The sequence below is a fragment of the Littorina saxatilis genome, linkage group LG12 (assembly GCF_037325665.1).
Source record: "Littorina saxatilis isolate snail1 linkage group LG12, US_GU_Lsax_2.0, whole genome shotgun sequence".
Lineage (NCBI taxonomy): Eukaryota > Metazoa > Mollusca > Gastropoda > Littorinimorpha > Littorinidae > Littorina > Littorina saxatilis.
Genome location: NC_090256.1, coordinates 62,934,600 through 62,961,192, shown reverse-complemented (window position 1 = coordinate 62,961,192; position 26,593 = coordinate 62,934,600). Strand labels below are relative to the sequence as shown.

General features: G+C 45.2%; 2 protein-coding genes across 2 annotated transcripts in view; one reads left to right on the top strand and one right to left on the bottom strand.

Moving 5' to 3' along the window:
* Nucleotides 1–2,635: 2,635 nt before the first annotated feature.
* LOC138982511 (RISC-loading complex subunit tarbp2-like) lies at nt 2,636–19,587 on the bottom strand. Its single transcript, XM_070355814.1, has 7 exons — nt 19,471–19,587; nt 9,275–9,437; nt 7,767–7,860; nt 7,279–7,451; nt 6,562–6,698; nt 5,886–6,129; nt 2,636–4,646 (listed from the first exon to the last, which is right to left on the bottom strand). The coding sequence occupies exons 1-7, from the start codon at nt 19,471–19,473 to the stop codon at nt 4,510–4,512; spliced, it is 951 nt and encodes a 316-aa protein (XP_070211915.1). The 5' UTR covers nt 19,474–19,587; the 3' UTR covers nt 2,636–4,509.
* Nucleotides 19,588–19,748: 161 nt separating this feature from the next.
* LOC138982508 (general transcription and DNA repair factor IIH helicase/translocase subunit XPB-like) overlaps nt 19,749–26,593 on the top strand; it is a 32,049-nt gene continuing 25,204 nt past the window's right edge. Inside the window, exons 1-7 of the mRNA XM_070355812.1 lie at nt 19,749–19,852; nt 20,928–21,020; nt 21,389–21,522; nt 21,833–21,913; nt 22,666–22,821; nt 24,271–24,345; nt 25,324–25,446. Coding sequence (XP_070211913.1) covers nt 19,825–19,852; nt 20,928–21,020; nt 21,389–21,522; nt 21,833–21,913; nt 22,666–22,821; nt 24,271–24,345; nt 25,324–25,446 — 690 coding nt within the window. The 5' untranslated portion in view covers nt 19,749–19,824. The remainder of the gene's footprint in view (nt 19,853–20,927; nt 21,021–21,388; nt 21,523–21,832; nt 21,914–22,665; nt 22,822–24,270; nt 24,346–25,323; nt 25,447–26,593) is intronic.

Genomic DNA, 26,593 nt, shown 5'->3' with positions numbered 1-26,593 from the left:
AGAGAGAGAGAGAGAGAGAGAGAGAGAGAGAGAGAGAGAGAGAGAGAGAGAGAGAGAGAGAGAGAGAGAGAGAGAGAGAGAGAGAGAGAGGACAGACAGATAGCGAGTATATGTGTACTTCCACTTAATTATCTGATGCACACATTTCAGCGGACACTCAGCTAAAATTGACTCAAAATATTTACCCTGTCGCGATCTGCCTCTGTTACGCAACTGAATGTATTTATCTTACTATCAACCGACTTCACCTTCGGCCAGAGAGAAGGTATCTTAGCCTTTCGTTTTCGTTTGCACTTGATGACACACTATCCCAGTGTTATTTTGAAAGACACCTCTGGGAAGTTGGAAGCCGCCGTATTTTTGACTGAAAGCTTTAAAGCAATTTCCATTGACCCCGACCCACAAGTTTGATGCTAGACCTAAGTGAACTGTTGGGGCATAGGCAGCGTGGGGACCAGCTGTGGCCAACCCATACTTTTTCAAAATGTGGCTAGGCCATGCTTTCCTTTTGGAGGTGCAATTTCAAATTGAGGACATTGAAATATAATATACCAAGGCCTTTTCTTTTCTAATACAGCCTACACAAAAATACGGTTACCTTGGCTTGCTGGCAGGCATTGATTTGTTCTTGCACACCTGAACTAATTACTAATAAAGGCACAGTCTTTCCTGTGTAAACGATTCGATTCAACATACCAGATACCAAAAATCAACAGATTAGATGCTTTATCTGCAGATTAGGAATTTGTTGGTGAAATGAGTGGCCTTTTATCTTCTTGTTGTCGTTCGCTGTTAGATCGTCAGTCTGGACTGCAGGGCGAAACGTGCTGTCCTCAACAGGGCGAGCACCATCGTGTGCATTTCGGACTGTCGACATTTCATTTTGCGATTTGCGTGGATCTGTGGTTATTCAAGGTGCGCCTGTTGGCCCAGATCCTCCGACTTCAGCTCTTAGGTTTCTTTCAGGGTTACCCCGCCCTTAGTTCCTGGCTCAAAAACCTAACCCTGGGAACTCGCATGGTGTAACCGTCATCGGACACGTAGGGCATTTATAGGGTAGTCAGTGCCATCTGCCAACCCACCCCGTCCTGGTAGAGACACCGCTAGTTGGTCCGGGACTGCTTTTTCTATATTCGCAGCTGGCCCCCATATCTGGGGGCCGTTCCCCTATCCGCCACCTGGGGACCCTCCGGGTTGAGGATAGTCGCCCCCCTACTGAATTGGAAGTAGTCTGTTCCCGGAGTGGCCTTTTATGAAATGCATTCATCAAAGAATTCTCACTCTGCACAGGAAGCAGTCACGATGTTGATTGGTATCTGGGGCGGGGATGTAGCTCAGTCGGTAGCGCGCTGGATTTGTATCCAGTTGGCCGCTGTCAGCGTGAGTTCGTCCCCACGTTCGGCGAGAGATTTATTTCTCAGAGTCAACTTTGTGTGCAAACTCTCCTCAGTGTCCGAACACCCCCCCGTGTGTACACGCAAGCACAAGACCAAGTGCGCAACGAAAAAGATCCTGTAATCCATGTCCGAGTTCGGTGGGTTATAGAAACACGAAAATACCCAGCATGCTTCCTCCGAAAACGGCGTATGGCTGCCTAAATGGCGGGGTAAAAAACGGTCATACACGTAAAATTCCACTCGTGCAAAAAACACGAGTGTACGTGGGAGTTTCAGCCCACGAACGCAGAAGAAGAAAAAGAAGAAGATTGGTATCTGAGAAAGTGAATCGAATCGAGGAGGAACTGCGCAGAAGCTACAAGCTGAGTTTCTTTGGGCGGGGATATAGCTCAGTTGGTAGCGCGCTGGATTTGTATTCAGTTGGCCGCTGTCAGCGTGAGTTCGATCCCAGGTTCGGCGGAAATTTATTTCAGAGTCAACTTTGTGTGCAGACTCTCTTCGGTGTCCGAACTCCCCCCCGTGTACACTACATTGGGTGTGCACGTTAAAGATCCCACGATTGACAAAAGGGTCTTTCCTGGCAAAATTGCTTTGGCACAGTTAATAATTGTCTACCTATACCCGTGTGACTTGGAATAATAGGCCGTGAAAGGTAAATATGCGCCGAAATGGCTGCAATTACTGGCCGTATAAAATTTCATCTCACACGGCATCACTGCTGAGCGCCTAGAACTGTACCCACGGAATATGCGCGATATAAGCCCCATTGATTGATTGATTGATTAAAAAATGACTGTACACATTTTCTTGTGAACATCAAAATCTTAGCATGCAAAGCGCATTTCATTTCTATGCATTGGCTGAAAGCAACAGGAAATATGCTTTGTGTCATTAGAAGTAGCATAATCATTGTAAAGAATTTAAGTATATCCCACAATTCTCTTTGTCATTTAATGCCTGGAAGCAAAAATGTAAAGCTTGGATGAAATGAATTTATTACATTTGGGAAGGTTATAAATAATTATTTTTTATTCAAAGTTGTTGTTGAACTAACCAAGTATAATTTGTGCGCTGTGATAAAATTTACTGCTTTTTGTTTTTTTTAAAACAGAAGTTATCCTCTATACCTCAAAAGGGGTTTAAGGATTTAATAAAACTTGAAAACTTAAAAGAAAAAAACAAAAACTACTGACTAAACTTTCAGCTGTCAGAACAGACAGAACCATAACACAGTAATATACAGTAATTTCATCGTTTATTTTTTTGCATCAGTATGTCCATACCACAAAATGTTACACACACAAAAACACACATGCGAAGACATAAAACAAGAAGATAAAACAAATCTAGCAAACATTGCATGCTGCCCTTCCCATCACATCAAACACCAATACACAGCCTGTTTGCTTAAAACCCCACTATACCAAAATATGAACCTCGCCAAAGACATTCTGCACAGAAAGAGAAGGATGCCAAGATGTGAGAAAGCCTCTGCAAAGTACAAGCAAACTATTGCATTTCTGATGTCTGCTTCTGATAATGATGCTGTTTTCTGAGAAAAACAATACATTTTGAAAATTGTCCCTTTAATGCCTGCTTGCTGACTAGAGTTTAACGGCTCTTCACCTTCGTTGTGAACACAGAAAGCATTCATATGTCAAACATCAAAACTCAATGGTAGCGTTCCTGTGTTTTTAAATAATTACTATTATGCTGTACCAGTGAATGGACTGCAGTATTGAAATAGCACCTATTGGTTTATTTGTTCTAAATGCAGGTGTAACATAGATTCAGAATAAGTGCAGATAACTCTTCAAGAAAATGTTCAAAGGGAAAACATAGTCTTTCCTATTCTGGGATCTACTCGGGATAATGGCTGTGTTTATCTAATTCAAGGCATTCAGAACACAAGTAGTTTGCTTGAAAATGACTAACCCACGGTGCTGATATAACTCAAACTTGTTTTCATGCACTGATCTGCTAGCCTGTATACAGAAGTTGATGAAAGACTTACCTTTACCCTTTCAGCACTGCACTGAATGCAACAGGCTTTGTAAAGGTATGTGTCTACTGATTATCACAAATGAAACGTTTTCAATGGAAACCACTCAACTATGTACAGGTGTGCAATTAGTTCGCACAAAGATATACTTATCTATACAATCTCACAGCACATGTTCTCCACAATTTTAAAGTACTCACAGTCTATTCAAGTGTGTGTATCCATGCACAGTGACCCACTTATATTTGATTTGATTTTACAATTTACAGTGTCCACTTCCTTGGTGCATAAAACAAACCCAGAATAAATATCTGAATATTCAGAGATCATGACACTCTTTTTTCAGTTCTGAAAAAAAGAAACAAGTTCATAATCTCATCTCTTCAAACCTCTAGAACACCTGCGCAGCCCCCAAAGTGTGGAAAGTGAATGAAGAAAACATCAATTGCAATACATTTTATGACAATGTGTAAAACACTAAAACCACAAATCAACACACTTTTTATGAGAAAAAAAAGAACATTATGAAACAGATTTCATAAAAGAGGTTTGAAGAACGAGATTCCCTGCGCATATTCAGCTAAAATCCTAAATACGTAAGACAAAAACACAAAGACCAAAACCGTTAGGTTAAAAAAATAAAGAATAAAAAAAGAAGTACACACACACAACACGTCATAACATAAAATCAAAACACATTACAACACACAAGTAAAAACACATAACAATATCCCCCAGGATATTACATAACCTCACAAGCACCAAATAGCATCTTTCCTCCTGAATACCTTAGCAGCAGTCTGTTAAAATCTACTCTCATCATACCAGTATACTGTTTCAAAAGGGCAGGCCTTCAACATTGTTATCCAGTGTAACAATTTAGTTTTTAAGGACACCATGTCTTCAAGTTAGAAGCAGATGATCAACCTTTTTAACAAATCTCACACAAAAACGTACTTTGTATCCTGATATAAACAAGTTGAGTTACTGCATTACCAAATGCAGCAACGCACATTCCCGCTTTTTCCTTCAAAACATCATCTTCCTGCTGCTACGTGACTGTCCTCTATTTGAGCGATGTGAGACTATGGCATTTCCTGGGCACCCCGGTTATTGCTTGGTCATGATGCGCAGATACTGCAGGGCATTGTGGGCTGCATTGGCGCGTGAATCGTCCATAGTGGCACCAGAACCGTGGCACACAGCTACAGGATTGGTGGTCAGTTTGATCAGCGTCTGGAACTGGCCTGCACATAGAAAGAAACATTTTTAATGTTAAGATACCTTCTGTCCTGCGTAAATGATGAAATAAACCATCAGAAATCTGTCCAGACTTTTGGAACAACGTTGCCCACAATGAGCCTAAACCAGACCTACCCCCAAAATTACAAGGTGTAATGAGCCAAGCCAAAAATAGTAATTTGGTGGAAGAAAGTGTAATCAAGATTCCATTCGGCAATCATTTCGCACATTGTCACTTCTGCTCGTACAATTTCTCCCTCCAGTTTTGTTACTGCATCACTCGACTCACACTTCCTGATAAAGAAACCGGTAATTCGAACGTCTTTTGTCTTTTGGTTTCCATGAGCTCTCTTTACTGCATCCTTGTGATAATTTGTCCCGATGTGCTATGCACAGTCATATTTTCCAAAGTGTGCACACGAAAAGTCACTGTGGCAAAGGGAACACAAGACGTGCTTTGGTCCTTTTGATTAAGGTCCTAGGCATGGCCACGATACCATTTAGCTGCCTTTGTATTTCTGTTGAATGGCTGTCTTCTTTTTCACAGCAATCCTTTTACCCCCACTGTGACCAGCTTCCTCATCAGACTCGTCCGTCTCATGGGGACTCAGATTTTCCACGCGTCGCTAATTCATTGTAATGCGAACGGCGTTGTCTATCTTGTATGTGGCTCAACAGACCGGAAATGACTGGATATTGCCCAAACGATCTCGCGCAGGTGCAAACGCAAGCTCTGCGAAAGCAACAATACAGATCGGATTTACATCGAGATGAGATCCTGATATAAGGAAGGAAATGCCATAGTCTCACATCGCTCAGATGCGAAAAATCGTACTTCTGGTTTCTTAAAAATCGTACTTCCATTGTGGAAAGCGTGGTGGCGTAGTTTGGGTTAACAATCATAGTAAATTACGCCCAAATCGTAAAGGTAGGCAGGTCTGCTAAACCCGCACCAACATAACCAAACAAGGTTTGGATTACTAACGCACAATTGGCCTGCCATAGGTCTCCCCACCCCCTTGGCGCTCCATGCCTTCAACCATGTCCCATCCGCATTTGGTTGAGGGGGTCAAATGCCTAATACTCTTTTTTCTGAAGTGGTGTACTCAGTGATGTCAAGCACACACACACACACACTACACACACTGTCACTGCTCAGTCCATCATAAAGTGCTGAACTCAGTGATGTCAAAGCACAGGCACGCACACAGTCACACACACAAACACAAGATGCTGACTCATACCTGAAGTGCTGCGCTCAGTGATGTCAAAGCATGCGACCTCGAAACGCCGGGCCTCAGCAATCTCTTGCAGCATCTGGCAGAAGTTGGAGGCTGGCGCCGGAGCCCCTGCGCTCTTCAGTTGCTTGCCGGCCGACTGCATCACCGTCTCGTAGAACATCTGAAGTTCCTTGGACTGCTGGGGGGTGGACGTGGCCCCGCGCCCCTTGTTCTTCAGGGCTGTGTATGAGCCCTTGGTTTCAAATCCCTGAAAGAATGGAAGAGAGACTTTCACTGAGTGGCTGCTCAGAGCTGCAACGACTAGAGTAATGAAAGCTGTAGCTTAACTTTATTTGGACGCCTGCAGTACACCTGACCCATGTTTAATTAATGCAATATGTGATATTGCCACACGCATCGACACTGCCTTATTATTTGAGGATTGTACTAATTTAAAACTAAGCAAAGTAACTCAAATGTTCTGATTTAAAAGCTTACCCAGGTTAAAACTTTTTGTGCTACAACATGTCGGAAGCTGTCCATAATGTGTTAAGCTGTTAAGATTCACAGCGCCTCCTTAAAACACAATTGGAAAACAGATTTTCATGTTTATGTACAATGAAAATGGACATTAAATTTTTCTTATCTTATCTTATCAATCTGTACTAATCCTCCAAGAGCTGTAGCTCTCTTCACTCACCAGGGGAATCTCCTCCTCCTCATCTGACTCCTCTGCTGGTGGTGCAGCATCTCCTTCCGTTCCAGAGACACTTTTGATGTGCGCCATCATCTTGGCTGCTGCGTTACGTTTTGCTGCCTTCTTGGAACGACCAGCACCTACAGCAACCATAGGTAATTCAGAGTTCAGGCCAGACAACAGTTATCAACACACGAAAAAAATGAAGTGGTGGATACATTTGACTACTAGTCAGGTGTGCAAACCATTGTGTTTCGATAGCGAAGTAAATATTTGTCAACCTTTTGTTTTCAGTGTCGTGACCTGATGCTGTCCATGTGTGACTTAAATGAAGAATGCACTTTAGTTAGAACTATAGTTCACCTAGAAATGAACAATGTACAGTGGACAGAAAATGGGTAGTTGATGGATCAGCACCTTGAGACAGGAAATATATGTATTATTTACAGAGGATTTATAGTAAAATTTGAGAGCTCATTTGATTTATCTAGTCTACTGAGTTTGAACATGAGTCATTGATTTATAAAGCACTCAAATAACTGTTTCTATGCTATCCCAATCCAGTCTCAGTAAATACATGCATTATACCGTTTGTGCCAGTATGCACAGTAGAAGTATCCAATCAACCTCTAAAACTCACAATGTCTACATTTTCGTCCACACAGATTCTGAAGGAGCAGCCAAACTATCACCTGCACAGATTCAATGACAAAATCTTACCTTTCTCCTGGAACTTCCCGAGCTTGATGGTACAGACAAACTCTCTGTTGTGGGGCGGGCCCTGCTCGTTGCTGAACTCGTAGATGGGCGGCTTCATCAGTTTCTTCTGTGTGAATTCCTGCAACTCTCCGATAGGGTTGCCCACGCCATCTTCTCCCCCAGACTCGCTAGCCCTGCATGAATGAGCGGCCACATGTCTGAATTAAAGCCATGATCTCTGATCTACTTGGGAAATGTAGAAATCTGACAAGGTCTTTTACATGTTACTTACAATTTTGTACACATTTAGAATTTATAATGTCAAGTTGTCATCATTTAACATCGCTGCAATCTTCGGCAAAAAAGAATGTTTTCTGTGGGTTTGTTCTTCTGTCTGTGATTTATTTTTAAAAGTTTTATTACATCCCCTGTTCAAGTCATTGTGTTTTCTTTTATTTCATCCCCTCCTCAAGTCAATCAGAAGATGCTCTGTATTTAAAGCTGCTCACCCCTCATTTTCAGCAGGTTCTCCATTCTGCACACCCAACAGGGCATTGAGGGCTGCTTGGGCGGCACAGTGTTTGGCCTTCTTCTTGCTAGAACCTGAATGCACAAAGAAACAAATAATTGAGTCATTAAAGCATTAATATCTATTGATGATATTTCCTCCATTCTTAAAAATTTAATGTACACTTCCCATTAAATACAGTGGAGTCCAGCTATAACGAACCTGGGTATAACGAAATCCCGCTTTTAACGAACTGCCATTGATTTCCCGGCAGACAGCCTTCTATTTCTTACTTGTTACTTTCCGGCTACAACAAACCTTTTGAACTCATTTGCATAACGAACCCTTCTTATAACAAACACGTTTTCATCGCCCCAGAGCCGTTTTGTCTCTAAAAGTCACAAGGCTACAACGAACTGATGTCAATAACTGTCTCCAAAGACAAAAATACACAAACACAAGTGCACATTGCGTGATGAGCGAACTCTGAACAAACAGCAAGAGGTGCACGGAACAGCCACCGCCCCTGTGTTTTCACTATTCCAATCAGCTGCTAAGCTATGACTAGACTGTGCTCTAAAAAGTCACAAGGCTACAGATCCGCGTGTAAGGCAGATCAAAGGCAGGTCCATTGTGATAGCTGGGTGGCCTTGTTTATAGACACTGTGACCTTCTTCCCAGGGGTCATTGACCCAGTTTTAGCTATGAGAGGTGGTTCCCCTTTATGAGAGAGGAAACACTTCCTGCACCCGGGTCACTCCCGGGTCAGTGACCGAGTTTAACCTATGGGGAGTTTAACCTATGGGGCGGTCTCTTTGATGTCTTGAGAGGAAACTTGGCCAGGGTAGTACATGCACCAGAACTGGTGGACACCATGAAATCGGAAATTGATCAGAATGTACATATGTACATGCTTTTACACGACTTTTTAAATTTTACTTCTAAAATTGTGACAGTAAAGTGAACATTTGAACTATGCCTCTATGGATTATATTATGAAGCTGTTGAAAACATGCAGGGATTGTACTCTCAAAGGAAAGATCGATGGGACGATCATTTGAAGGTGAGTGGGAAAACTTGTCTTAAGGCCATTTAGGGTTGAAAACTCTACAGCGAATTACTGATATAACGAACTAAAATGTATCTCCCTTGAGATTCGTTGTACCCGGACTCCACTGTAGTAGTAAAATAAAAACCTGGATTATACTTTGCCACAGAAAGGGACTCAGTTAAATGACACAGTCTTTAGGCAGTTTGTTTTAATTTAGTTTCATCAACAAACTGACAAAATGCCAACACTGCTGAGTGCTCACATGAATCTTAAACCTTTCTAAAAATTATAGCCCACTGTCTTTTGCAGCTTATTGTCAGTAACATGAAGTTTGACACTGCTTTCAATTTCTCTCACCTTCAACAACAAAAATGTCACAAAATTACAACTTTTTAAGTTAACAGTATAGCACTGTATCAGAAACAATTGTGGAACAATGTGAATAAGTTCTGCCCTACCTTTTCCATTGGCCACAGTTTCACCAACAGTGACCCTCATGAGAAAAGTTGGTTCATGCACAGCGCCTTCATTAGCAATCAGGTCATACTGAGGTGTCAGACCTCGCTTGGTGCAGTACTCTTGCAGGTAACTAATCGGGGTCTTCCCAGCTGGAACTGCCATCTGTAACATTTAAAAAAAACCATTTTAATTCAAGAATATGGCCTCAGAGTGTTCACAAACACATGCATACATACACTGACACCTTAGAAATAGAATATTCTGTGATTTCAGTCCAAATGTTCCCACGCGCTCACACAGTAACACAGAAAGGGTCTTATTCAACCTGAAGTGGGTGCATTTCCCGTTGGTTGACTTCCTATTGGTGTATTTCCTGGATACACTACAGTGAACGCTCCCGGGTGGAGTTCTGATATTTTTTTTTTCTGATCTTGCTAAATTGTAAGGCTTCTTTTTAAGCCTACTGTCTATATGATACTTACCGAGACAGTACTATTCTTGCACATTATCTATAATAGGCCGAAAAAATTGGACAAAACGTTGCGTGGGTACAATTATCTCCCATAACCATGCGCCACCGTGGATCCCAAGCACTGTCCGAGTGCTTCCCCCTTACAGGATGTAGGTGGCGCGTCCTCTTTCTTTATGAGCTGCAGACCCTCAAAAAGCCCATAACATATCAAGAGGGGAGGCGGGAGGGAAACTCTAATAGTACTGTCTCGGTAAGTATCATATAGACAGTAGGCTTAAAAAGAAGCCTTACAGTCAATATAACACTTACCTCGACAGTACTATTCTTGCACAGAATACCAGAGTGGTGTGAGGGTGATATGTAGAGTATTAAACTCCTTAATCAAAATCACTTAAATCCAAGGATTAAGATACCCAGGCAATTTTCGAACAGTACTACCGTAAAAGAAAATATACCCAAGAAAAATACCTTAGACTGACGTGACCATGCTGGCAACCACTGCTTTGGCAATGCCATATGACTGGTCAAGCCTGAGACTGGAAAAGTCTCGCATATAGTGGTTAATAAACGTGGCTGGAGTCTTCCAGAACGCGACCGCCATTATGCTTTGGAGCGAGGCACCCCGCACGTGCGCCAACGAGGAGCCGATAGCCCGAATCTCGTGTGCCCTGATGTCAGGGACCACATCCACTTGAGCATGAACATAAGCCTGTTTGATAAGCAAGGTCAGCCAACGAGCTAAAGTTTGTCTAGAAATATCCGATTGGTGCTTCGGATTAAGCGAGACAAACAGTGACCGCTTAGAAGACCGAAAGCTACGTGTTCTATCCAGGTACACTCTAAGGGCACGTACTGGGCAGAGGAAGCGATCAGGGTCATCATGTTCAAGAGTGGGAGCCAAGGCTTGAATGACTACTGGTTTGGACAACTCCGAGGCATTCTGATTCTTGGCTCGAAAGTCTGGTAGGAAAGCCAACGTCACCTGATGTGTGGTGAACTCAATGTCAAATTCCAGGCCACTCAAAGCTTGAATACCACTGAGTCTACGGCAAGTGGCTAAAGCGATGAGGAACACAGTCTTAAAAGTCAGTAACTTGATACTAATGCCTGCCAGGGGTTCAAACTCCTTGCTACGCAGGAGTTTGAGAACCAGGAAGACATCCCACTTGGGAAAAGAAACCCGAGGTTTAGACACCGCTGCATTGCTAATACCCGAAAGGACATTAGCGATGAGGGAGGAACTGATCAAGTGTTCAGGTCTGCGACCAGTAGCAGCCGCAATCGTGGAAGTGATGGCAGATTTGTATCCAAGAAGAGTCTTAGAAGAAAGACTCTTCTTTTGATACACTTCCACCAGGAAGTTGGCCAAGTCCTGTGTTGAGGGATAAAGCGGCTTTATCCCCTTGGACAAGGCGAAGGAGGCCCAAGCTCTCCAGCGTAAGTCGTAGAGCTGATTAGTTGATCGCCTCTTAGCGTTCAAGGAAAACTCTACTGAACTCTTGTGCAATCCTAGTGCAAGCAGTTTGGAGCGCACAAGAGCCATGCGGTCAAGCACAGACTCTCTGGACGTGGATGAGGGAGGCCTGATCGAGGCTGGAGCAGACTTCCCCCGTCCAGATTCAGAGGTAGAGGGTCTACGTGGGTGAGACCGCGAAGATCTGGAAACCACGGAGCTGTTGGCCAGTAAGGCGCGACCAAAATCAGTCTTGGCCGTTCCTGCAGATACTTTGCCAGTACCCTCGGAATCAGAGATGTCGGGGGATAGGCGTAAGCATCGAGGAGCCTCCACGAGAGAGTGAATGCGTCCACGTGGAACGCATTCGTGTCTCGAAAGGGGCTGACATACCTGGGAAGCCGAGCGCTGAATCGAGTTGCGAACAGATCGATCAGAGGACGGTCCCACCTTGCCCACAGACGCTGTAGAACGTTGTGAGCGATGGTCCATTCTGTGGGGAGAACCTGATCGCCCCGACTGAGAATGTCGGCCAGGGCGTTCAGTTTCCCCGGAACGAATTGGACTGACATCCGGACCTGATTGGTCTGGCACCAGAGCAGAATCTCCTCCACTAACAGGGAGAGGGACCGAGAATTGGTGCCCCCCTGGTGGCGGAGGTAAGCTAGGCATGTGGTGTTGTCCCCGTGGACCAACACATCCTGATCCCGAATCAGGAGGCGAAACTCCAGCAGAGCCCGACGAACCGCCTCCAACTCTAGAAAGTTGATGTGTAGGAGGGACTCCTCCTGGGTCCAGACCCCCTGGGCCTCGTGCAGGTCCAGGTGGGCCCCCCAACCCCGCGTAGAAGCGTCGGTGTACAGGAAGAGAGACGGCCGTCTCGGTTGGATAGGCACCGCAGAGTTGAGCCAGATCGGGTCCAGCCATTGGACTACAGCCTCGTGAAACCAAGGCCCGATCTGGACCAACTCGGTGTAATCGAGAGGCCTGGAGGTCCGATCTGCTACTGCCCGTTGCAGGGGACGTTTGTGTAGCCTTGCAAGGGGCAGCAGCAGAGCGACAGACTCCATGGAACCCAACAGTTCCGCCAGCCGTCTGTGAGGAACAGCGCGGCAAGCCTGAATGGAGAGGATCTTTCTCCTCAGGGAGAGGATCCTGTCCGGGGAGGGAGACACAGTGTAAAGCACTGTGTCGAACGCCATCCCCAAGTAGCAAAACTGCTGGGCTGGCACGAGGTCCGACTTGTGCCACTGTATCTGGAACCCCAAGGCATGGGTCCTGTCCAGGACCTGCCGGGTGTGTTGGAGGCATTGATCGCGAGACTGGGCCAGGGTGAGCCAATCGTCCAGATATTGACGCAGACGCACACCCTGAGCTCTGACCAACGCCGCCAGCTCCTTGACCACCTTTGTAAAAATCAGCGGGGCCAAGGACAGGCCGAATGGGAGGGCCCGAAACTCGAACACTGTGCCCTCCCAAACAAACCGGAGCAGATGTCGGTACCCCGGGGCCACCAGGATGTGGAAGTAAGCATCCTGGAGGTCCACAGACGTGGCCCAATCGTTTGGCCGGATGGCCAACCGGACCGACGAAGGTGTTTCCATCTTGAACTTGCACCTGCGAAGGTACAAGTTCAAGGTGGAGAGGTCCAACACCGGCCTGAACCTGCCGTCCTTTTTGGGGACGGTGAACAGGCGGGAGTAGAACCCCGGAGAAGGCTGAGAAAGGGGGTAGACAGCCTTCTTCTCGACCAACGAGTTCACCTCGTCTTGAAGAGCCTGCCATCTGGCAGGGTCTCGAGGAGGGGGGAACGTCAATGGTAGAGCGGACAATGGAGGTTGTGACGACAGTGGTAGAGAAAACCCCGACCCCACCACCCTCAAGATAAACTGGTTGGAGACCAGTCTGCCCCACATGTCGCGGGCCCGAAAAAGGGAACCGACAGACGAAAGAGGGGCAACTTGAGGGGGCGTCAACGTAGGGCCGGGACTCACTGAAAATTCTGCTGGCGGGCAGGCGCAGGCTTGCGACCACCCCCCCGGTGGTGCTGCTTACCCTTACCTGTCTGAGCACCCTTCTTCTTGCGCTTGGGAGCACGAGAAGCCGGGGCCGCAGGGGGGAACGCGACAGGCGCCTGAGAGGAGGAAGAAGGAGGCAGTGAAACTGGCTTCTTCTTCTTCTTCTTCTGAGGCTGGGAGCTGGAGGTGACTGTAGCACTTCTCTTACTCCCCGCCGACATCGCCGAAGCAGCGAGGCCAACCATCAGAGAATCAGTGTTCCTCTGGCGTGTGGACTCCACCACAGAACGGACAGTGTCCGGATGAAAGAGGGAAGAAGGCTGAGGAAACGTGTTCCTCAGACTCTTCCTCATATCCGGAGGCACTAAAGAAGTAGCCAGAAAATGATCACGGAACAGGGCCAACAAGTGGACCCGTGTTCCAATGGCCAATTCTGCCGCAGTCGTCACGCACGATCGCACGGCATGCAAAGCCCGATCCACTCGAACCGTGTCAAGGACCCGAGTGGAATCGGACTCTGCCCGATCGGGAGGGTCCAACAGTGTGGACAGCGTGCTCATCCATGTCAAGGCCTGTGATTGGGCCTCGACAATGGAAGAAACGGTGGCCTCAAGATTGTGGAACGAAGCAGAGCTCAGTTCCACCTTCTTGACCGAAGGCACCTCCCCAACGAACACATCACCGTCAGCCCCACCCTGAACACTCGAAGTCTGGAAAGGGAGAGTTCGAGAGTCAAAGGGAAAAGGGAGGGACGAAACAGATTGGACACGAGGAAACAGTGGAGGTGCGCCTCCCGAAGGAAAGCACGGCACTGAATCCGCGTCCTCCCGAGGAACATAGGTCGCGTTTGCACGTGAATCTGTACTCCTCAGGCGATGTGCTGCCGCTTCCACCGTGGCACTAAGACTAGGGTGGAACGCGAATTGCTGGCGGCCGGATCGTTCATAAAACGAGCCGCCGGCAGACGCGTCGTGTGCCTCCCGCGCCCGGGCCGAAGCGGACTCCAAGGACGAGAGGGCGTCGGAGGGAAGGACGTCCTGAAACTGTTCAAACGTCCTTCTAGCTGTGCGAGGGAGAGCCTCCTGCCTCTCGTCCTCAGACTCCGGGTCCACGTCCTGTGTGTCAACCGAAGGGTTGGGAACACTAGACGACAGACGCTTAAGAGAGGCATCCGTGGCGTCAAGACGCCGCGTGATGTCTGTCATGTACTGTTGGAAAGTACGAAGCATAGCTTCGGAAGTTCCATCAGAAACCGGCAAGGATAGAGGATCAGTGTTAACTTCAGGGCGACCCTGATCCTCCTCCCCATCGTCTTCCGACTCACTCTCCTCTTCACTTCCCGACAACTCCTCAACAGCAGGAGTGTAGGAAGCTTGAGGGGGAGGAGCCGAAAGTGATGAAGTAGGCTGTGACGAAACGCCCACTGAAGCAAGAGGCCGCGAAGACCCCTGCCCCAAAGACGAAACGTCTCCAGCAGCCGAAGGGAGAGAAACACAAAAACCCTGCGACTGCTGGGTCAGCCCAGCCAACGAACCCCCACCATTTATCGACTGAACAGGAACCCATCCGGTCTGATCAGAAAAGAAATGGTCCGGTCCGGTCGGGGGTGCCGATCCGGTCCGGTCGGGTGGTCCGGTCCGGTCCCATACCATCCGGAGGTCCCGTTCGGCACAGAACCATCCGTACCCACAAAAGTGTTCGGGTGGTTCGGTCCGGACGTGGAAACACCGTACCATCCGGACCCGTAGGTCCGGTGGTCCGGTGTGTTCCGGTTCGGTGCCAGACCACCCGGACCAACAGAGGTGGTCGGGTGGTCCGGTCCCGACCGGACCACTGGTCCGGTACCGTACCATCCGGACCCGTAGGTCCGGTGGTCCGGTGTGTTCCGGTTCGGTGCCAGACCACCCAGACCAACAGAGGTGGTCGGGTGGTCCGGCCCCGACCGGACCACTGGTCCCGTACCGTACCATCCGGACCCGTAGGTCCGGCAAGGGCCAGAGGTACTGTCCCGCACCGGACCCTAAGGTCCGGTACGGTCCCGTACCATGGGTCCCGTCCGGACCAAACCCGGAGGTCAAGTCCAGTCGGGACCCGTGGGTCCGGTTCGATCCCGACCCGTAAGCCTGGAACGTTCCGGACCCTTGGTCCGGACCATCCGTCACCCGAACACCAGACGCTAAGGAATGGCGTGGGGTCAAGACGGTCCGGTCGGAGGTGTCGGTCTGAGCAACAGAAACAATGTTCCCGTCGCCCTGACCATTCGACAGAAGTACCACGTTCTGTCGAACACCTCCACGTCCAGTAACTAGTCGGCCGGAGCGTTCAAAAGAGGGACAGCCACCAGTCACACGGACGTCAGAGGGAACCGTAGGAGCAGTGGTCGTAGGCACGAAGCCTGAAACCCCTGCCCCCACAGGACCGCCCTGTACGGGGTCAATTCGCATCCCAACCCCAGCGGGGAGGGAATTCATAGACCCCGTCATCTCCTCCGATCTCCCCCCCCATGAGTCCGAGACTACTGTCGAAACAGCAGTAGACGACCCAGCGAGGGAGTTCAGAGGAGGACCCGTGTCCCTCCTGGTTTCCACAGCGGTGGAAACCGAGGAGGGCACAGGAGAGGCACCGGAAAAGAAAGAAGTCGAAACCTGAGTCTCTCCCGTAGCCCCTAGATCAGATTCACCAACCCCCAAAGAGGGTTGGGAATCGACCCGCCCCCGGATTCGAGCCAGGGAGGAGAAGAAAACCTTCCCCCCAGGCTTGAAACCGGGAGGAGCTGAAGCCTGAGACTGAGGGCCGGACAACGGCGTCGAAGGGGGGGAAGCCTGTTCCACGGAAGGAGAAGGAGAAAGAAGCTTTTTCTTTCCCCTCGACCTTCCCTGAACCTTCGACGGCGCAGCCCCGCCCGAAGTCCCAGGTTCAAGCCCAGCCTGTTTGAGCAAGCTCGCATTGAGCTTGCTCAAACAGGCTTTCTCCGCCCTCCCTCGCCGCAAACGCAAAGCGTTTGGGGAGGGAGAGTCGGAGCGCCGAAAGGTCCCCCTCTCCGTGCGCAAAACATGACGCTGTGCGCCCGGAGAAGGGTTGCCCCCGGCAGACTCTGGTTCCGTAGAACCAGAGCCCAAAACAGGACGAGACATCCTACCTCGCCCTGTACGTACCCTTAAAAAATAGAGAATTAACAAAATTAAAGGAAAATTAAGTCAATACTCAAGTGAATGAGGCGGAACGAGAAGCAGACGACCGGTCACCACGAAGTAGGACGGTAGGCACGCCGAGTCCGCCACACAACAACGGAGGCACAAGTTGGAATAAAAACAACGTAGCCTCAAGCCAGAAGTGGAAAAACACACAAAAATCCAAGAGGTGGTAGTCCACACAGAAAAGAAGACTCTAGAATCCAAAATAATCCGGGAGCGCAGCAGAAACACAGCCTACTGTCACGCGCGAAAAAAGAAAGAGGACGCGCCACCTACATCCTGTAAGGGGGAAGCACTCGGACAGTGCTTGGGATCCACGGTGGCGCATGGTTATGGGAGATAATTGTACCCACGCAACGTTTTGTCCAATTTTTTCGGCCTATTGTAGATAATGTGCAAGAATAGTACTGTCGAGGTAAGTGTTATATTGACTTAGAGGTCAAATTGCACTTTGCTACATCCTCAAAAATAATGTCTCCAAAAAAAGTTTGTTGAATCAGAAAGGTTCGGACACAAAAATACAATCGCACTTGTAAAACGGATTACATTTTCACTAAACAGTAGTACCTGCCATATCCGGTCACCCATTAGTCATTGCAAAGGTGACCGCAAATATCAGGTGGCCGTCCATTACAGGCCCCCTCCTCCTCCAAAAAAACCCCCAAAACACGATCAAGTTTTCATGAAGAAAAGAAAGCGATCATCCATGAGCCGCTGATTCATTGTCTCTGTTAGTTTTGCTTTCGTTTATACATCTTAATTATTTGCGTGTTTAACTCGATCGTCCTGGCTAAGCTATTGTTTCGTATGTTTCTATGTGTGTTGTTTGGATTATTATATATGTATTTGAGTGTCAGATAAACAAGTGTTTCAAACTCACATCAGCTGTGATCGATCCGGAAGTGACTGCCGTAAATGTACATGTATGCGCATGTCTGTATAAATTTACAGTTTGCGCATGCGTAAGTATTCATGTCGTCTGCTCGTGCTGTGCCGTCTGTGCACACAACACACACACACCACAGGCGCTCGCCCGCGAAAGTGACCGTTAAGTGGCCGCTCCTGTTGAGTAAGAGGGGCACCTTTGGGCAAAAATCAGTGACCGTTGACCGCGTCAGACAGGTTAACGGCCATTAAGAGTCAATTATAGAAGGAAAACTCATTAGTCATGGGAAAGCTGGCCGCTCCGGGCAGGTTCACGCCCACGAAAGGGCCGGAAATGGAAGGGACTACTGTAGAACTACTTTACAATAAATAAGCCCTATTAGGCTATATACATGACAACATGCGGAAAATCATAGTGCAGCTCTTACTCTTAGTCTTAAGCTGCCGTCAAGGTGGCATGACGCATTTGACCAGCGCCCTACAGCTGTTTAAAACATGTTTAGCTCTAACTCCTCCTGGGTAGTCAGGCATGAGCAAGATCGGTCGCCCACTCACCACAGGCGACCAGAAATGAGTATGGGCGAGTAGAAATTCCTATAGTTATAATGATCGCCCACTTGGCGAGTGAACATTTTGAGTCTGTGGTATTATCATTTTCCGAGCGACGATTGTCTGTTGTGAAGCACGTTGTCGTCTACGACTGCTAAAATTAAATGTGATCGGAGCTCCAGTTCAAACTGATCGGGAAATTCTCTTTCGTGACCATGAACCAATCAGAATGACCAGAACCGTATTTCGGGGTTATCAGGACTTTCCGTTGACGCGATTTTAATCAATCAGAATTGTCGACCCAGCACGCATGTCTCAGCAAGCCTAGGCAGATCTGAAGCTGTAAACATGTGGAAATACTTGGACAACTGCCAGCCCCCCCCCCCCCCCCCCCAAATAATGCCAAACCAGAGGGAACAAAGTCCGAGAGACTGAAAAAAAATGGCTCCGGACAGAGGAAGCGTTCCTTCTACTAGGCAGACTGGACAAAATCTGACTCCGGTGAGCAGAGAGACTGGCTAAACTCTGATCGGGAAAAAACCGTCATGTTGTGTACTGCTTGCGAAAAGCATGCCGCTTCTGAGAAGGAGAGAAAGGGGCCATTTGTTGTTAGTACGGACAAATTTAAGCTAGAAAACATACATGCACACGAAACATCAAAGTCTCACCAACAAAACACAAAAAAATGGATAAACTCAAACAAAAAGGTCGAAGACACCGAGGGGGGACACGCTATGCACCTGCTAACGCAAGACCAGTGTACTCGTGTCGCTCAACTGATGCGATCGGTAAGCTTACAGGCGCTTGCAAAGACCTGCTCGCCTTTCACCACGTTTAAATGGATGGAATCGTTTTATTCTTTGGTAACTCATTTTTGTGGGCGAGTGAATTTGTTTGTGGGCTAGTAAATTTTGAAATTCACTTGTCCACAAGGCGAGTGAAAAGTTTGGAACTTGCTCATGCCTGGTAGTAAAGTCGAACAATGTGCCTTTGAATGATGGTGGCACTAGCAGTACTTCAGTTGAATCAAAGTAAAGCTCAATTCAGCAGTTTACGTCAGTCTGGGATAGGGCACAAGATAAATCATGAAGTGTAATTATGTTTTTTTCAGTAGGAATTCCACACGGGTGCATTCCCTGTATACAAGAATAAAACCTACAGCAAGTTCACAGCAGGAAGTGCATCTACTTCTCTCCACTTGGTAAATTTTCAATGCAAAAATGAAGTGCTAAGAAAATACCAAATGAAGTCATAAAAACACAATGTCATTAATCCATGTGTTTTTGTTCAGAGTACCAACTGCCAATGAACCTAAAGGAACGGCACACAGCGATACTAAACAACAGTTAGGCCTATACTGAAGTAACATGTTTAGATGTTTTTATGAGGACACACAAAAACTGATAGGTCCTTAGTTTGTTTTTAACGTATAGGCGGTGCGCTCTCACCCCCGTCGCGCAAATAACCTAAAAAGGTTCCAAGCGGCGTAAAATTCCTGATCCTGATACTGAAACAGGACCTGGAATTTAGATGCCTTGATAATGAAACAAAATTGATCGCTAAACAGCTTACAAAAGCAAATTATTACAATGCAAGGATTACTTCATAGAAAGATGATGTTTACCATGAAAGATTTGACAGAGACGTTGTCACGTTAGTAAAATCGCTGTTGTATTTGATGCTGCTTTGTCTTCAAGCCGGTCTGTTGGAATCGGAAACAGTATGGGGGACGATTGTCGTGAAAGACTGGCCAAAGTTTAGGTTGATTTGTCGAATTTTATTTTTGACATCATGTTCCACTTGTTTTTGAGTAGATTATAGTTAATTATTCATCTAATTATGCGATAAAAAGACATAATTGAAAAAAATAACGATAAGTATGTCGTATATATGTTCCGCTTTCCGGTAGATAAAGTGAAGACGGCCTTGCGAGACGGCTGTAGTTTCACTTCTTGGTGCAAGAACGTCTGCGCTCAGCATGGGTGGAAGTAAAAAGGAAAAGAAAGGTGCAAAACGTAGACGAACATGCCGACGAACAAAGAAAACATCATTAGATAGGTCTATACTCCAGAAAAAGTTGTGTGTGGTTGATTGAAGATTTTTCTCATTTTAAAAGGCTGATGAGCCGGGAGCATCTCGTTTCTCCCCCGGCTTGTTACTAACCCTAAACCCTAACCCTAAGGGGGAGTAACGAGCTGATCCCGATGAGCCAACTCTATACATATATATGTCGATCATGTAAGCTTATGCGGAGTGTAAAAGAAAGAAGTATTGTAATGCCTGTCTCGCCAGGTTTTTTCCACTACAAAAGCACCTGGCTTTTTTCTTATGTCATCACTGAAAATGCCATCACACGACAGACTCGCACAGAAAGAAGACATATTACATTGTATTAAATATCATGTATAAGCCAGCATTTATTACTGGTAGGTTAGTGGATTACAACATATTTCATAGTTTCAATAATGAAACTGAAAGAGCAATTCAAGAAGATAACCACTAGAGTACTGTGTTCCTGTCGGGCCCGTGCTGTTTGATAAGTTTTCATTCACTTTTAAATGTGATATTGTCCTGGCTGTTCTACTACATGTTCATATAAAATTATAACAACACATAAGATTTAAATTGTAGTTTCGACGGGCGCAATGGCTTAGTGGAAGGTCGTGGGTTCAAATCCTGGTTTGCGCCTGGTGGGTTAAGGGTGGAGATTTTTTCCGATCTCCAAGGTCTACGCAGACCTGCTAGTGCCTTCCCTATCCCCCTTCGTGTGTACACGCAAGCACAAGACCAAGTGCGCACCAAAAAGATCCTGTAATCCATGTCAGAGTTTGGTGGGTTATAGAAACACAAAAATACCCAGGATGCTTCCTCTGAAAGCGGCGTATGGCTCATTGGCTGCCTAAATGGCTGGGTAAAAGCGGTCATAATGTTAAAAAACACGAGTGTACGGGGGAGTTTCAGCCCACAAACGCAGAAGAAGAAGAAGAAGAAATTGTTCTTTCAAATGGTTGTGTAATTATTTTTAACTGAATACCACCATAGACCACTTAGTTAATAAAATATTTATGTATTGTGTTTCAGAAGAGAGGAAGTCAAAGCGTGCACGTCAGGAAGAAGAGGAATATGATCTAGATGAGGAGGATGACTATCCTGATACTGGAGAAGTGGCCAAAGGTAAATTCAGAGCGATGAATGGTCCCAACAGTATTCTTTGTAAGAGGGTCTGTTTTGTTTCGTACTGGTAGTTTTTTTTTAACATAGGTTATAATACTATTAGTACAAATTTGTCCTTATTATTCAGTTTTATATGTAATAATTGTTTTGTTCATTTGTATGTTTTTGGTTTTCATGCACCAGTGGAGTTAGTACACACGCTTGCATTTAATTTAAACCATATACAAGTTACAACCTTGATCATGTGCTCCCCTTTGGCCAGATCTGATCGAGTGCAACAGTCGTGCCACGTGGTATGCATTTCCAACAGTAAACGTAACAAACTTGAGACATGTATTAACTCTGTTTACATCATGTCATTTTTGCAGAAGTGCCAGCAGCAGCCTTGCGAGGTGTTGACAATGATGAAGAATCAGTGTCCAAGATTGATGATTTTGGCGCCCAAGACTACAGAAAACTTCTTGAGCTTAAATCTGACCATGGTTCAAGGCCTCTGTGGATTGTATGTCATGCTTGTTCTTGCTCATATGATGGTTTCTGTCTTGAAAGATTTTTCCCAGACAATATTACCATTGCTGCTGTTTTCTTTCAATTTATTTTTTATCATGCAGTAAACAGTTTCCAGAGATAGTTTTTCTTTAAGTTTAGATTAAAGTCGGTTTTGGAGAGCTATGTTTGTTTGTTCATAAGTAGAATCTAGTACATGTGTGTGTCTTTGAATAATGATTTTCTTAGAAGTTAGATCGATGGTTTGTCACTTTTATTTTGTATTTCATCAACATTTTTTTCAATAAGGTTTGCTTTCTTTCCAGGCTCCCAATGGTCATATTTTCCTGGAATCATTTTCTCCTGTGTACAGACATGCACATGACTTCTTGATCGCCATTTCAGAGGTAAGGCCAAAAAAAAATATAGGTGTGGTTACGGTAACATAGCCAAAAAAAATAGGGTAGGAAGGTAGGCAATCACTTTTTTTTTTTAAACTTTTTTTTCTAATGTGTACAAATTAAACCTACTTGACCGGGAAATAAGTGTGCGACTCGGGCGCTTTCGCTTTCATTGCGTTTTCTGCACTCGTTTTCTTGTTTTGTGTGGGTTTTTTTTGACAAATGTAATAAAAAGTTATAGGGTCGGACCCTAAAAATAGGGTAGGTCAGGTTACCGTAACCACACCTATTTGTTTTTAGGCCTAATGTCAATACATGGATGGGTTGTATACTCACCTGCTTATATATATACATAGGCAGACATACTCCTTTCCGTCGCGATATAACCTTGAATGGTTGAAAACGACGTTAAACACCAAATAAAGAAAGATACTCCTTTTCTTCAATCCTACATAAACACATAAACGCACACACAAACACGTATTGGCAGAGAGACGTATCGGCAAAGAGAGGGAAAGAGTCTGCATTCAAGCACTGATCTGATGTACAGAAATTCAACCGACTATCATATTAAAAGACTTGAAGAAAAGCATACGCACACACACATGTCGACATTTAGGCAAACACATATATATACATTTGTATAGAGACGATAACAATTAACATACACCAATGCACTTGCAGTATGAGTTCACAGTTATAGTGATCCAGTCTGTTCTTGTCAATCGTTTGTCTCAAACTCATGTTTTGTCTTGCAGCCGGTGTGCAGGCCACAGCACATTCATGAATACAAGCTGACGGCATACTCTCTATACGCAGCTGTATCGGTGGGGTTACAGACTGGGGACATCATTGAGTATCTACGGAGACTCAGCAAAACTACTCTACCAGATGGCATTATTGAGTTTATCAAGGTGACACTGTGTGTATGTGTGTGTGTGTTTGTGTCTTTGAGAGAGGGCTATACAGACTGTTAACCCACTATTACAACAGCTAAAGATCTTCTTCTTCTTCTTCGTTCATGGGCTTAGACTCCCACGTTCACTCATGTTTTTAGCACAAGTGGATTTTTACGTGTATGACCGTTTTTACCCCGCCATTCAGGCAGCATACGCCGATTTCGGGGGAGGCATGCAGGGCATTTTCGTGTTTCTATAACCCACCGAACTCTGACATGGATTACAGGATCTTTTCCGTGCGCACTTGGTCTTGTGCTTGCGTGTACACACGAAGGGGGTTAAGTCACTAGCAGGTCTGCACATAAGTTGACCTGGGAGATCGGAAAAATCTCCACTCTTAACCCACCAGGCGGCAGCGACCGGGATTCGAACTCACAACCTCCAGATTAGGAGGCCGACGTCTTACCACCACGCCACTGCGCCCGTCGAGCTAAAGATCTGACCTAATCAGGTCTTGAAAGAGAGGGACTCTTTGAATGGAAGTACCGTACGTACATTGCAAGAAATCATGAGCATACAATCAAAGAAAACTCTGAGTTGAAGTTGAAGTTTTGGAAGTTGAAAGATTGGCTTTCGAAAGTTTTTCGTTTTTCTGTTCCTTTTCAGGTAGGCTTTGTTATCTTCCTTAAAATATCAGGTTTGGGCAACATTGCATTGTAAAAAGGTCTGGACTTAATCCTTAGGACCACTGTTTTTACATTTAGTCAAGTTTTGACTAAACTTTTACATTTAGTCAAGCTTTGACTAAATTAAAATGTTTTAACATTGACGGGGAATCGAGACGAGGGTGGTTGTGTGTGTATGTGTAGAGCGATTCAAAGAAAACTACTACAGCTGTAGACCGATCTTCATGAAACTTTACATGAGAATTCATGAAAATGATAGCCCCAGACGCTTTAAAACATTTTTTGGTGCTAAATGTCTTTGATGGCGTCATACCTGGCTTTTTGTGATAGTTGAGGCGGCACTGTCGCTGTCATTTTTTGATCAAATTTCTTGAAATTTTGGTGAAGCAGTCTTTGACGAAGACTAGGGTATTACATTTCAGCTTGGAAGCTTAAAAATTGATTAATAAGTTTGGCCATTAGAATCTGAAAAATCTAATCAAAATTTTAGTAATCGATCCAAAAACTCATTATTATTTCCTGATTCCAAAAACATATAGATATGTTATGTTTGGATTAAAAAACACGCTCAGAAAGTTCAAAAGAATAGAGAAATGTGCGGTTTCCTGTGAAGCGCTACTGCGCCTTACCATGCAGTCTGTTAATTTCATTCTGTGGGTTTGACAGATTGACTAAATGTAGTCATTTTGCTTCATGCGACTTGTTTGTTGTTGTTATTGTTGTGTATGTTACTAAATTAACTTTTGGCATTATATGATATCTCTGTGTGTTTTTGCAGTTGTGTACATTGAGTTATGGCAAGGTGAAACTGGTGCTCAAACATAACCGCTACTTTGTGGAGAGTCAGTATCCGGTAAGTGATTTCCTGTTTACACTAGTGCATATCAGAAAAGTTTGTTTTGTGCCTAATTCGTGTGGAGTGCTGATCTCTTAAAAAGCATGTAAAAGCATGCAGTTAATACAAACAGACATACAGACAGGCAGAAAAAGTGTATTTGTAAGAAGATTGGCATGGATGGGAGAACCTATCACTGTATTGGGTTCTTGTAAGACCTTGCTCCCAAATCTTGTGGGTGCATCCATGGTATTGAGGACAAGGTAGATCTGTAAGCCTGGGTAATGTAACCCACATAATTTTTAACACTTTCTACCCCACTTATGTTGACCACGTTTTTTTTTTAGCCGAGACCAGCTGTGCTGCAGCAGGTCACTCAGAATTGTAGAAACTGTGTAGAACTGTGTACATGTATCAACACGCTGGAATGCAGGCGTTAGATCGACATTACAGGAAACGACTCGAGCTAACAGTCTGAGCGGATATATCCGTACCTGGTCAGATAGAGCCATATGAGTGGGTACGGATATATCCGTACCTGGGAGACAATGAGTTAACTGTTACTCTGAGGATCTTTTTCTCAAAGCATAGCCAGGACTTCCCACAGGCTCCACCTAGAGGGTCCCAGCACCCCTGACTTTAATGTATAGGGGGTCCAAGGAGGTTCATATTCTTGCTTTTGGAAGGCACATTCCTCGCTGACACATGATCCCTGGAGCACTCATGTCAATGTAATGATTACTTTTGGAAGATCTCTGAGCCCTTCACAAAAACATAATGGCCATATCAGTTTGAATAAGTCCGTACATTTGCATCTGTGCTGATCTCTGGGAGAACATTTTTTGAAAACAGAACCAACTGTGTGCATAATAACAGATATGAATTGCGCCCCGGGACTCGCTGTTATTTTTGTTTTTGCGAGCATGGACGCACATTGTTTAGTGCAGTTTTTCATCAGCAAACATTGATTTGGTTTTCTCTTTGATTTTGCAACAGGATGTGCTACAGAAGCTGCTGAAAGATCCTCGAATTCAGGACAGCCGCAAGAGACAAGAAGGCGAAGAAGAAAACACAGAAAGCTTGATTCCTGGAGAGGTGTCAGGAAAGTCGGCATTGCAGGTTTGCATTTTTTGACTCACATGCGAAGCAAAAGTGAGTCTATGTACTCACCCGAGTCGTCCGTCCGTCCGGACGTCCGGACGTCCGGACGTCCGTCCGTCCGTCCGGAAAACTTTAACGTTGGATATTTCTTGGACACTATTCAGTCTATCAGTACCAAATTTGGCAAGATGGTGTATGATGACAAGGCCCCAAAAAACATACATAGCATCTTGACCTTGCTTCAAGGTCAAGGTCGCAGGGGCCATAAATGTTGCCTAAAAAACAGCTATTTTTCAAATTTTTCCCATTTTCTCTGAAGTTTTTGAGATTCAATACCTCACCTATATATGATATATAGGGCAAAGTAAGCCCCATCTTTTGATACCAGTTTGGTTTACCTTGCTTCAAGGTCAAGGTCACAGGAGCTCTTCAAAGTTGGATTGTATACATATTTTGAAGTGACCTTGACCCTGAACTATGGAAGATAACTGTTTCAAACTTAAAAATTATGTGGGGCACATGTTATGCTTTCATCATGAGACACATTTGGTCACATATGATCAAGGTCAAGGTCACTTTGACCCTTATGAAATGTGACCAAAATAAGGTAGTGAACCACTAAAAGTGACCATATCTCATGGTAGAAAGAGCCAATAAGCACCATTGTACTTCCTATGTCTTGAATTAACAGCTTTGTGTTGCATGACCTTGGATGACCTTGGTCTTGGGTCAAGGTCACATGTATTTTGGTAGGAAAAATGTGTAAAGCATGTGAGTCGTATGGGCTTTGCCCTTCTTGTTTGTTTTGAATATGTTAAATAAAATTAAAGAATCCTTTTGAACAAGTAAATGTATTCATGCATTACACTTTTTTACGTCTAGTTTTCATTTCTTTGTTTTCATTTACAAAATAACCACTATATACACATGCACCATGTATCACATGACAAAAATTTGCGTCAATGAATGCAATATTACTGGAATTTAATAATAAGTACAAATAAATGAAACAGTAGGAGGTCTGGCAAGAAACAAATTCAAATTATCATAGGTTTAAAGATGAGAGATTACAGTTGTATTCTGATTGTTTGAAAAAAAGAAAAAAGAATGATTGTTTTTGTGATGTAAGAGCTGTAAACTTGTTATGGATTTCAAAAGAACTGAC